Below are 11,622 nucleotides of genomic sequence, written 5' to 3'. Positions count from 1 at the left end.
AACATTAGGGACACTTAACAACAGCAATTCAACGCTCTGAATGGGATAATTGAAGCTTTAATTAAGACAAAATATGTTTTTTAATAATGTTGCTGCAACAAATTTCCAGAAACTCACATAATATATGATCATTTTAAGGGCTTTCACCTTGAAAACGTCATAGCTTTGAATTTCCCTTGGCAAAGATATTTAAACTCGATAACAAAGAGCATTCCCTGAACATTTCCCTGAAACAGAAGATCTGAAATCAATTATTGTTGGAATAAGAACAATAATGGAAGAAATCCTATTGGACTAAAGCAGAAGACGAGTAAGGGACAACATTTCTTTCTATCTTTTAAATAGGACATTGGTTCTATTTATGCTAATGAACCTGGACATCAGCCTGCCTTTGCTTTCCGAGTTGGAGCAACTCTGTCGGGCCTTCTGGAGGAATCGCACCGATCAAGACGAGGCTGGAAGAATATCAACAAGTATAGAAGGGTTAGCTTCCTTAAAGCATATATGCACATCTATTTTGAACATCATTTGTGCTATTTAGTTAATGCTGTGCCAAAAAAGACAGCATCGTCAGTGCAGCAGAGGTTTATAATTGGAGATGTATAAATGTTTTTCCTTAATTAGGCTTGCTCCAGTCAGCAGATGGCGCGGGTCACAGTGGAAAAAAATCAGAGCCTTTTTCCTAGTTAGTATACCATCACAATTAAAACCTGCAAGATTCTGCAATGGCGTTTTCCCTCATGCAGTTCAGTCATCGGGCTGGTAAATATCGCACTGGATTCTGCTTGAAACCATTTCACTAATTTCTAATTTTTTTCAAAGTTTTTATTGGTTCTTTTCAGAATAAATCACAAGGCAACGTGAAAAACATTACAATAACACACTAAGATCAAGGATGTCGAATATACACGCGAATGGCTTATCATACTAACCCATGCTGGACGGTGTTGAATAAATTAGCTGACGGCTTGCCGTACACGCAGACGCTCCAGCAGCGGGGCGCAGCGCGTCGCCTGTCGCTGCTGATCTGGGGTCAGTCTAGACTCAGGTCACATCATGGAGCACATGTCCTCTCCGGTCAGATTCCGCAGCAATAAAAAAGGTACGTCTGAATTATTTACACAGTCCTAGCAGCCTCTGTGTTGCGTTAAAATATTTTAGGGGTGAAGAAACTTCCTAGTTGAACAGCCCCGCAAGTAGCTGATGATATTCATGTAAAAGACCGTGAAGAACCTATCCAAAATGTGTCTCTTTTTATAATTATTTTAATAATTATTATAAGCACTATCTATGTTTTTTGTACATTTATGTTTAGGTTATGCCGGCTTCACCAAACACATTTATTTATATATTTATTACCAGACTTTCTCCTTTTTTTCCCCCTCTAACATTTAAATATGCTGTTGTCTTTGTTCAAAGTAGCTGCAGCTTTTACAGAAAACCAGGTAGGACTGTCTGTAAAATGCACTTGAGTTGTAGTGTTTGTTAGAGCTTGTGTTTGTGTGTGTTAGCAGGTAAATCTCCAACCCCCCACCCTGTTAGAGCATTAGAAGCTGGGCTAAGCCGGCTGCTGCAGAGCCTTCTGGGTAATTAGAGGTGACAGGAAGAGGGATGCCAGATTGAACCCTGATCAGGCCTGTAGCTCTGTGGGTTGCACCTCTCTGTCAGTAGATCAAGTCAGTAGGACAGTGCAGTCAATGGTGCCGCGTTCAGGGTAGGGTGTAAAATCAGTTGCATTGTGAGGCGTCGGGGAAAACAAGCTTCCCTAAAACATGCTGCCCTGAGAAATCGTGACATGAATGAAGATGCACACTCCAAAGCAGTATGTAGTTTGACTCTGAACTGACCCTCGGCCTCAGAGTCTTTTGCCCCGCTGCCCTGACAGATGGATGGGTTCCTTTTTAACGTTATAATGGGATCATCGGTCAGATCTAATCAGACAGCAAACAGTGTAGTCAAACGCCGCAGGTGAAGCTCGCTCAGGGGGCAGAGCAGTAGCCCCAGTTATCAGTCTGTTTCTGTACCTGCAGCATTGCTTTGTCAAAGATTTAAAAAAAATTATTTTCAGAAAAACAGTTTAAATGAAACTCAAGATGTTTTCACGTTCAGCTGCCGACATTTCACGATTCCCCTGAGTTTACGGCATACGTTGCTCATACCTCTTGACCTTTTTCACATTCTGTCCCGTTAAAATCACAAAGTCTAATGTATTTAATTGGGATTTTATATGAGAGACCAACATAAAATAGTCCAAAATTGTGAGATGGAATGCAAATAATACATGGCCGGTTCATTTTTTTTTTCTTTTTTACAAAAGAAAATCAGAAAACTGTGGTGTGCATTTGTATTCAGCCCCCACCCGAACTGAAATAAGGTCCGGAAATCTGATTGGTTCATTCTAACACATATTTGAGCCGTGACCTAAACCTTTTCATTGTGGCTCTGGGTGTATGTTTAGGATCAGTGTCCAGCTGAAACGTGAACAACCGCCCCAGTCTCAAATTTATTTGCAGCCTCTAATCTTCCAGGATATTCCCGTATTAAGCTCCATCCATCTTCCCATTAACTCTGAGCGTCACCACAGCCTGATGCAGCGACCACCATGTTTGACTGTGTTCAGTATGATGTACAATGTTCTCTGCACATCAGCCGAAAAGCTCGGGTCTCCGCTACGGCTCGTGGCAAACGGGACTTCATCTGGCTTTCTTCTTTACGTTAAGCTGTGATTTCTGTTTCTGCCGCGCCTCTAGTTACCAGGAGTCGCTCATGGTGACTGATTATTGTGTTCCTTGATGAATGTTTTCTCTGCCCGGCTCCTCAGATTAGGTGGATGGCCATGTCTTGGAATATTTTGCAATTGTACCGTGCTCTTTTCATTTTACAATGATGGCCATAGAACAATACTTTGTGAGATGTTCCAAGCCTGGGGGTTATTGTCTAATAACCTAAATGTTCACTAATAGTTTGTGAATATTGTTTGTTTTTCCTTATATCATCCAGCCCTGGTACATACACTTTTGCTAAGGGAAGTTACTGCCTTTTTAGTCTCAAGCTGAAGTCGGTTGTGCGCAACAAAATGAAACTTTGTCGCATTTCGTCCCAGTTGTCCAGTCTGTCCATCGAAGACCAGGCAGACATACAGTTTCCCTACGCCATGAGGGATCTACCTCCCGTCACCCATCCAGCCGAAAAGTCACAGAATCAAGACCCCCATGAGGTGGAGGATGCTCTGAGCGCTGCCAACGGGAGGCTGCACGGCTATCCTGGAGCTCCCCCTTCATCCTGTCCTGTTCCCTGCCCCCCCGCCGCCTCTCCGACGGTCCCTCCCAGGCCCAATCACGCAGGACGGGACTCCCCACAGGTTCTGCCTCTGAAGAGGCAGCTTGTCTATCAGGTGTCTCTGGACTCTCCCCTGAGCCCAGCCTCGCGGCCGCGCAGCCCCTGGGGGCTCTTTGACCCCTACGACTCTCCAGAGGTGAGTTTTGGTAAACCGTCTGCTTTAAAGATTACCCATCATTTCTATAGAGCTCTGGCTTTACAACAAGCCACTAGGGCTGAACAATTAATCTCATTTTCAATATAACCGTGATTTAAAAAAAAAAACGCAATTTCCAAATCGCAGAGGTCTGCAATTTTTGGCTATGTAACAATTAGGGAATTAGACACGTCCATTAGGTGTCGGTAAAATGTTTGAAGTGGGTTTGCCTGCACATGGAAGGGAAGACAGTTGCAGGAGTGAGATAATCTAATTTTATTACTTGTTTTAGAGTTTGTATAATCATAAAAAGCATTAAGTACAGGTCAATCAGTTTATTACATAGACTTGCTTGTTGGTTGGACTTTGCACTTTATGTTCAACAAGGATTGATGTCCAATTAAATTAAAAGCTATTCTCTTGAATAATATTCTGATCAATAGAAACATTAAAAGTTCATGTTTAAAATAGTCCTTGTTTACAAACATCTTTATTCAGAGGCCATTTCTGTTATTTGTGGTTAATGCGGAGAAAAGTCAAAATTGCAATTTTGGTTGAAATATATTGTAGGCAGAACGCAATAATTTCTGCTCCGAGTTTAGATGCTGTGGGTCTTTTAGCACCTAATCCACATGGCGAGGAAACAAATTGATTTGTTGTTTGTATATATTTTAAAACACATGATAAATTAAACTGGGAAAAAAAAAATCGCATTAAATCGCAATATTAAGAAAAAAAATCGCAATTAGATTATTTTTTCAAAATCGTTCAGCCCAACAAGCCACCATCACCAGCTGTGATTGTGCAGCTGTTCCTACCTGCTGCTTACACACCTGTATAAACCTGGTGTTTTCCTTCCTTTTACTTCTCTGACGCCTGTTGTGTTTAGGCCAGACTCAAAATGCAGTCCGTTAAATATAGGCATTGAAGTCCAGGGTGCTTACTGGAGTCATGTAGGTTAACCAGTATTAGTAACCCTTATTCATAAGGTGTGATGAAGCACCACAGATGCTTTGGGATGGGCTTGCTGATGACAACAACAGCGGATTGCTTCATGAACCTGCAGCGTGCGCGTGTTGCGTGTTTATATCATGCTTGTGTCTTCTTTCTACAGGATCAGGACAAAGAGTACGTGGGTTTTGCTACGTTGCCCAACCAGGTTCACAGAAAGACGGTGAAGAAAGGATTCACGTTCACCCTCATGGTGGCAGGTGAGCATTACCCTCATCTCGGCAGAGTGGGATACTTTAAAAAGCACTGGAAATGAGAATAAATGAGGTTTTTTCCAGCCAATAGATTAACACCCGGCCATTTCTGCCAGAATTTTCCGTTATTTTTTTTTTCCTTTTGTTAATTGGTTTGAGCCATTTCATCTGCTTGGTACAAAGTATCAAAAAAAAAAGACCCAGGTGCAAATTTCAGTCGTTCTATGGAGAAGTTTGTGGTGACCGAAGGATTTTCAATTAGCATTTTTGCCATTTTGTTTTGCCTTTTCCTATTTGGTCATTTTCTGCATTGGGCATTTGCTACAGTTTTCAAACGCACTCAGGGACAAAGACTGATGAAACTAACCATCAGCACATCCGGAGGAAAAAACAAAAAGGCTGATCCTTGCAAGCAAGTACGGAGGTGGCGGCATAATGCTGTGGGGAGGCATTTTTGCTGCAGAGGGATCTGTGCACTTCACAAAACGGCATCAGGACCTGAACATTATGTGGAAATATTGAAGCAACGTCTCTCGAAATCAGCCTGGAAGCTTGAACACGAAATGTAGATAATGCCACCAAATTTGTTACAAAGGGGCTTCAGGACAGCAAAGACATTATCGTGTAGGGGTCCAACACAAAGTCCTGATTACAGTGCGACGGAATATTTGTGGGCGGGGCCAAAAAGGTGTGAGAGCAAGCCTGAGGAACGGGCCCAATTCAAGCAAACCTTTATGAAAAGCTTGTGGAAGAATACCCACAAGATTTGACCCAAGACGGTTTAAAAAGGCAATTATTGTTTTATTATATGCCAAATTAAAGATGGGATGTGTTATGATCAAATTCTATTATTTTGAATAGAAGTGATCCAGAGGAGTTTATGTTCCTTTTATAGGAGAGACTGGACTTGGCAAATCAACGCTAATTAACAGTTTGTTCCTCACGGACCTCTACAAGGACAGAAAGGTTCCCAACGCTGAGGGTAAGCTCACTCTCGTCATTTATCCAGGTACCAAACTATACAAGTGTGTGGTTCTTTTTTGGGGGTTCTTCTTTGAGAGTCTCTAACTTTGTATGCGGCGTTGCCTCGTGACGTCTTCGGTTACCCTGCACCTACCTGCAGAACGGATCGGTCAGACGGTCGACATCGTCAAGCACACCATCGGCATCGAGGAGAAAGGAATCAAACTGTGGCTCTCCATCGTAGACACGCCGGGGTTCGGAGATGCTGTCAACAACACGGCAAGGTGAGCTCATCGACGTGTCTTTAAAAGGAGCAGCACTGCACAGCGGTGGCCTGAACGAAGAGGCGTGCTCCGGAGGGCACTAACAGGATCCTGAATGAGTCAAACTCTTCAAGAAATATACAAATATATATGAATATGATCATAATAAAGTAACTAATTATAAAGGGAACACATCTAATAAAAATAACTAGTTAAAATAATCTACAAAACTGTATTAATGTTCAATTCAATTTTATTTATATAGCGCCAATTCATGATACATGTCATCTCAAGGCACTTTCCAAAGTCAAATTCAGTCAGATTATACAGATTGGTCAAAAAAAATTCCAATCTAAGGAAATTCAGCAGATTGCATCAAGTCTTGACAAGCAGCATTCACTTCTCCTGAAAGAGCGTAGAGCCACAGAGACAGTCGTCTGCATTGTCCATGGCTTTGCAGCAATCCCTGACCAAGCATGAAGCGACAGTGGAAAGAAAATCTTCCCATTTAACAGGAAAGGAAAACCTCCAGCAGAACCAGGCTCAGTGTGAACGGTCATCTGCCTGGACAACTGTTCCTATTTATTTTGTTTTAAATCATTTTTACCTACATTTTACATTATTACACATCCTCTGCTATATAATAAGTCATTTATGTATGTTGTAATAATTTTTCTTTCTCCTTCTCACCATGTTTAATTTCCTTAAAGGTATACTATGCAACCGGGGTTGATTTTCCAGCGAGGCTCCCCCCAGAGGGCGAAAGTAAAAGTGCACTGTCGTAAAGATGCTCAGCTGTTCTCCTGGTTTGTCCGTCAAGCCAGGCGCGGTTGTTTTGAGCTTAGCAGACAGGCGAACGCAACTAAAAGTCGAAAAAACGGCAGTACAAACAATGACTAACACAGTGAAAGTATGAACATGCACACAGAGAGAGAGAAACCATTCCAATGTTACTTACAATCGCATCAGCAGAAACGCGAGGTCCGCGTCAGCCTTGCATCGTTCTGGGCTCCTGCAATTGCAAGTACGGTATTTCCCCTACAGACCACCAGGGCGGCCGAGAAAACCTTTGTTCGACCTGAAATGACTCATTTAATCATCCAAAACGGTATGGAACACATTAATTAACTGAAAAAATGTTGCATAGTATGCCTTTAAATAGTAACCATGCATTATATTATAATTATACAGTTACTTTCAAAACAAATTTTTTGCTTGCTTGATTTTGACAGGTTTGTTGCATTAAACCTCTCTCATGGCATCATAAAAACGTGTATAAAACAACAAATTATTGTGAAAAAGCTTGCATTACAACTATCCCCTCCTGGATTGCTGCTTGAATCACAAATATCCCGTGTGTTTGCGTCAGCTGGAAGCACGTGGAAGACTACATCGACCAGCAGTTCGAGCAGTATTTCAGAGACGAGAGCGGGCTGAACAGAAAGAACATAAAGGACAACAGGGTCCACTGCCTGCTCTACTTCATCTCTCCCTTTGGCCACGGGTAAAGATGTCGCAAACGTGTTTCACAGCTGCAGCTGCACCCGTGAAATGTGTAGTTTAGTCATGTTTTGTGTGCCCTCCGCCGTCAGCCTCAGACCCATCGACGTGGAGTGCATGAAGGCTTTGCATGAAAAAGTCAACATAATTCCTCTCCTGGCCAAAGCCGATAGCCTGACACACGCAGAAGCCTACAGCAAGAAATTGAAGGTACAACAATGAACAAATCCATTATTTGTTAATATGTTTTCTTTAAATCAAGTTAGAAATAGGCGCACAGGACCCTGCTATGTATCCTGTAGCATGGATTCTAAACCACAGGATCAGCAGACAGCGATGCCGCATCATTTATTTTTATTGCATTCTTCTTCTATTTAACCACGACAGCTTTTCTTGTGTCTTAGATCAGGGAGGAGATCAAGCAGTTTGGGATTAACATCTACCAGTTTCCAGAGTGCGACTCTGATGAGGACGAGGACTTAAAGAGACAGGAGCAGACTCTCAAGGTGTGTCCTGTGACTGAGAGGTGAGCGCCATCTCATCCTCGCCAGGGTGGACGGTTTGACGTTTCCTCATCTCTTTGCAGGACAGCATACCGTTTGCTGTGATCGGGAGCAACATACAGGTGGAGAGCAAAGGCAGGAAGTTCAGGGGACGCTCCTATCCGTGGGGCGTGGTAGAAGGTACAGTACAAATAAATACAGTGCGTTTCAAAAGTAATTGAAATTTTCACATTGCAACCACAAACGTTAACGCATTTCATTGGGATTCAATGTGATGTATTTGCGCATCTATTCAGATTGCTTTTGTAAAACAAACTATGAAAAGCGAGTATCAGGGCTACAGTTTTCTGATCTCAGCACAATCTTCTCAGACATGTCAGTGCACAAGCTTTATAATAACCGTTATATTCGCCCAGCTCACTGCCAGAGGTGGGTAGAGAAGCCAACAATTGTACTCCTGTAAGAGTAGCACTACTTCAACTTGTTTTTACTCAAGTAAAAAGTAGTTAGCCAAGAAATTACTCAAGACTAAAAAAGAACTCAGTAAGAAGGCTACTCAAATACTGAGTACCTAATCATTACAGCGGATGATTTAATAATTAAAAATTATGCAATCGGACAGACAAACATATGTTATGTGCAAATTCTGGTACTTTAAAGTAAAAAATGAATTTAAAATATATATAAAATAAAATAATAGCAAAATAAGTTCAGGCAGAAGAAATTTTTCTAAATAATTTTTTTCAAAATTAAACTTGAAAGCAATACTTACAGTATTTACTGTATATACAGTATGTTAGACCTCCAAATGACTCAATGAGCTCAGCAGAAAATAACATTAAAATAACAAAAGGTTGTGTACAAATAAGAAGTCTCACTTTAACATAAACTCCAGGTTTTTGTCTCTCTGGTGCATTTTTGCTTAAACCAAGTATGTTCTTTGTTCATGAAGTTACTTTCAGCAGGTAGAGTAGATAGAAATTACAAAAAAAAAAAGCCATACTTGAGTGATACTTCCACCTGCTATTGCACTTCTGGTTAGACCTAAACTGCATTTCGTTGCCTTGTACCTGTGTAATGACAATAAAGTTGAATCTAATCTAATCTAATCTAATATGACTCTAAAGTAAGAAAGTACGGTGCAGTAAAACTACTCCTAAAAGTAAATTGTGTTCAAAAAGTTGCTCAAGTGAATGTAACTGAGTAAATGTAACTAGTTAAACCCACCTCTGCTCACTGAAGCTAAAAAAAAAGGACATTTCCTCACAAACCACACACAAGCAGCAGAAATTGGCTTTTTCGGCTCCACCATCACAGTCAGAACAGGGATGGTGATGTTCTCTTGCTAGAAGATAGGTAGCACGGCGGCATAGCATCTCAAAGCTGCACTGTAACAAGAAGGTGGTATAAAAGGAGATGGAAACAGCAGAAAACTCTCTTTAAACTCCATTATTGTATGCACTGTTGGCAGTCGAGAACCCGATCCACTCAGACTTCCTGCTGCTGCGGAACATGCTGGTGAGGACGCACATGCAGGATCTGAAGGACGTGACGCGGGAGACCCACTACGAAAACTACCGGGCGCAGTGCATCCAGAGCATGACCCGCATGATGGTGCAGGAGAGGAAACGCAGGTGGGTGGAGCCAGGCCCCCCCACGCCGGGACGCAGACGTCCGTTGCCCGTTTTTCCCCTCTCACCCGCGTCTCCGTTTCAGTTTACGGGAGAAGTTCAGAGACGGGAGCGAGGTGGACTGTCCTCTGCCGCTGGCTGCAGCCGACACGGAGGTGGAGAGGCAGATTTTTGAGAAGGATGAAGAAGTGAGCATTCTCCTCCCTCGGTTTTTCCCATTTGTTCCTCTGAATTCAGATGTGTGGTAATCGATCTGCCGCTGTTCCCCCCGCTGCTCTGCAGCTGAGGAAGATGCAGGAGGTGCTGGAGAGGATTCAGGAGCAGATGCAGCAGAGCCAGAGAGGCAGCTGCTGATTCTCCCAGACAGACACGGATCACAGATGAGCAAACGGAGACTAAATCTGCTGCGAACGGACCGAGTTCTCTGGAGAAGAATGATGCTCCGGATAATTATTTGGTGCAAAAACTGTTGCAGCACGGTACAATGACCCAGAGGTAAACTGATTCACAGACGTAAAGGGCTCTACACTGCAAAAACGGAACTAAAAATAAGTAAAATATTCTTAAAATTAGTGTATTTGTCCTTGATTTGAGCAAGTAAATAAGATGATTTGCCAATGGAAGAAGATTTTTGCACTTAAAATAGGAACAATTCATCTCAATCATCTTATTTCAAGTGCAGTATGTCTAATTATCTTATTTTAGGGGTCAAAATACTCATCCCATTGGCAGATAATCTTATTTACCTGCTCAAATCAAGGATAAATACACTAATTTTAAGAACATTTTACTTATTTTTAGATCTGTTTTTGCAGTGTACTACAAAGCAAGTTTTGTGTCTTAAACCTTAAACTCCCTGGAGAGAGATACTTTTTCCGCAAAACCAACTTTTTTGATGAAATACAATTTGATTTGCTCAAAGATGATACTTTACAAAAATTCTGAAATCCTGAAAGCAAGTGTTTATTTATTTTAACTTGCAGATGTTTTTGGTATTTGCAGCGTATTTCTTTTGGCAGCGTTTTCCTGTTGCTTCCTTTAGTTTTTCAATGGCAAACCGACTTAATCTAAAGCAGGGGTGTCCAAACTTTTCGGTACGTGGGCCGAAATTGTCAAGTCAAAGGAACTCAAGGGCCAAAAAATTAATAAAAACATTTTTTAAACCAAAAAAATATGTTAATTTGCTTGCGCTACAAAATATGATAATTTTAAATACATAAATTAGTCCGTTGTAGGAAATTAATTTGTAAATCAATGTATATCCAAAGTTTAAAAAAAGAGTTTTGCTTATTTGTCGTATTAAAAGATGGTCGCCCGGTTAGCAAATTATTTAGAATAACTTAATTTGACTCTTTAACAATAATGAATTTAGTTCAAAGCAGATTTTAATGCACCAAAGTCTGAATTTGCGTCATTAAATGTCATTGGACAGATGTTACTATGAAATTAAAGAGAATGACAGAAGGGTGTTTATTAAAAGATGAAAACTTTAACATTCTCAATTGTAGGATTTTAACTTTTCTAGAATAATTTTGCCCTAATTAAAAACTAAAATATTCCATCTGCATCAGCCTGTGCTGGTGGACCAAATCTTTTTTGAAATGCAGTTAGAGGGCCACCCAAAATCAGCACAGGGGCCACAAATGGCCCCCGGGCCGCACTTTGGACATGCCTGATCTAAAGGATCATGTTTAAGATTACAACCTAAATATCTCATATCAGCAACATAATATTAACTTTAAAGGTGATGCATAAGTTTTATCTCGTCAGTTGTTTGATATTCTGATCAAGCGTGCGTTTCAAAATTTATAGCATGATCAGAAACAAGCGTTCAGAACTATTTTCTCCAGAGGTGTTTGAGTTCAAGGTTTATTGCCCTGGAAAGAAAACATTTGCGATGCGGAGAGCTGGCTTTAAGTTAAACATAGCCAGCTAAGCTGTTAATTTGTTTTGTAGTGCAGCCCTTTGTGTCATGTTGGTTCCTTCTGCTGCTGTTGTCTTAAACTACTTTACCTTTGTACTGTTATCCTTCCCCTGGATTTCTCCTTCAGTAGCACAACCCAACACTGCCCACTAGTGGTC

The 11,622-nt window shown here is 41.2% G+C and overlaps 1 protein-coding gene across 3 annotated transcripts; it reads left to right on the top strand.

Annotated features, from left to right (window-relative positions):
• The first annotated feature begins 1,011 nt into the window (after positions 1-1,011).
• sept4a (septin 4a) lies at positions 1,012-10,137 on the top strand. Of its 3 annotated transcripts, none has more exons than XM_012881227.3 (13): positions 1,012-1,102; positions 1,420-1,445; positions 3,104-3,475; positions 4,590-4,686; positions 5,576-5,662; positions 5,804-5,927; positions 7,276-7,410; positions 7,499-7,616; positions 7,811-7,912; positions 7,993-8,089; positions 9,381-9,543; positions 9,626-9,728; positions 9,823-10,137. In XM_012881227.3, exons 1-13 carry the CDS (start codon positions 1,057-1,059, stop codon positions 9,892-9,894), a joined length of 1,542 nt encoding a protein of 513 aa, XP_012736681.2. In that variant the 5' UTR covers positions 1,012-1,056; the 3' UTR covers positions 9,895-10,137. The 3 variants fall into 3 exon arrangements, with proteins under 3 accessions (XP_012736681.2, XP_035998858.1, XP_035998859.1); XM_036142965.1 differs by having other exon boundaries at positions 1,025-1,102; positions 1,423-1,445; XM_036142966.1 differs by lacking the exon at positions 1,420-1,445 and having other exon boundaries at positions 1,034-1,102.
• Positions 10,138-11,622: the final 1,485 nt, after the last annotated feature.

The sequence above is a fragment of the Fundulus heteroclitus genome, chromosome 11 (genome assembly GCF_011125445.2).
Source record: "Fundulus heteroclitus isolate FHET01 chromosome 11, MU-UCD_Fhet_4.1, whole genome shotgun sequence".
In the NCBI taxonomy this organism is placed as follows: domain Eukaryota; kingdom Metazoa; phylum Chordata; class Actinopteri; order Cyprinodontiformes; family Fundulidae; genus Fundulus; species Fundulus heteroclitus.
Note: the sequence above shows the minus strand (reverse complement) of the source record. Positions and strands in the feature narration are given on the sequence as shown.

Excerpts from the sequence above, each read along its gene's own strand:
- sept4a (XM_012881227.3), top strand. The coding sequence starts at position 1,057 with ATGGAGCACATGTCCTCTCCGGTCAGATTCCGCAGCAATAAAAAAG. Across the intron at positions 1,446-3,103 it reads CAGCTTTTACAGAAAACCAG|TTGTCCAGTCTGTCCATCGA; the intron begins GTAGGACTGTCT and ends ATTTCGTCCCAG. Across the intron at positions 9,729-9,822 it reads TTTTTGAGAAGGATGAAGAA|CTGAGGAAGATGCAGGAGGT; the intron begins GTGAGCATTCTC and ends GCTGCTCTGCAG.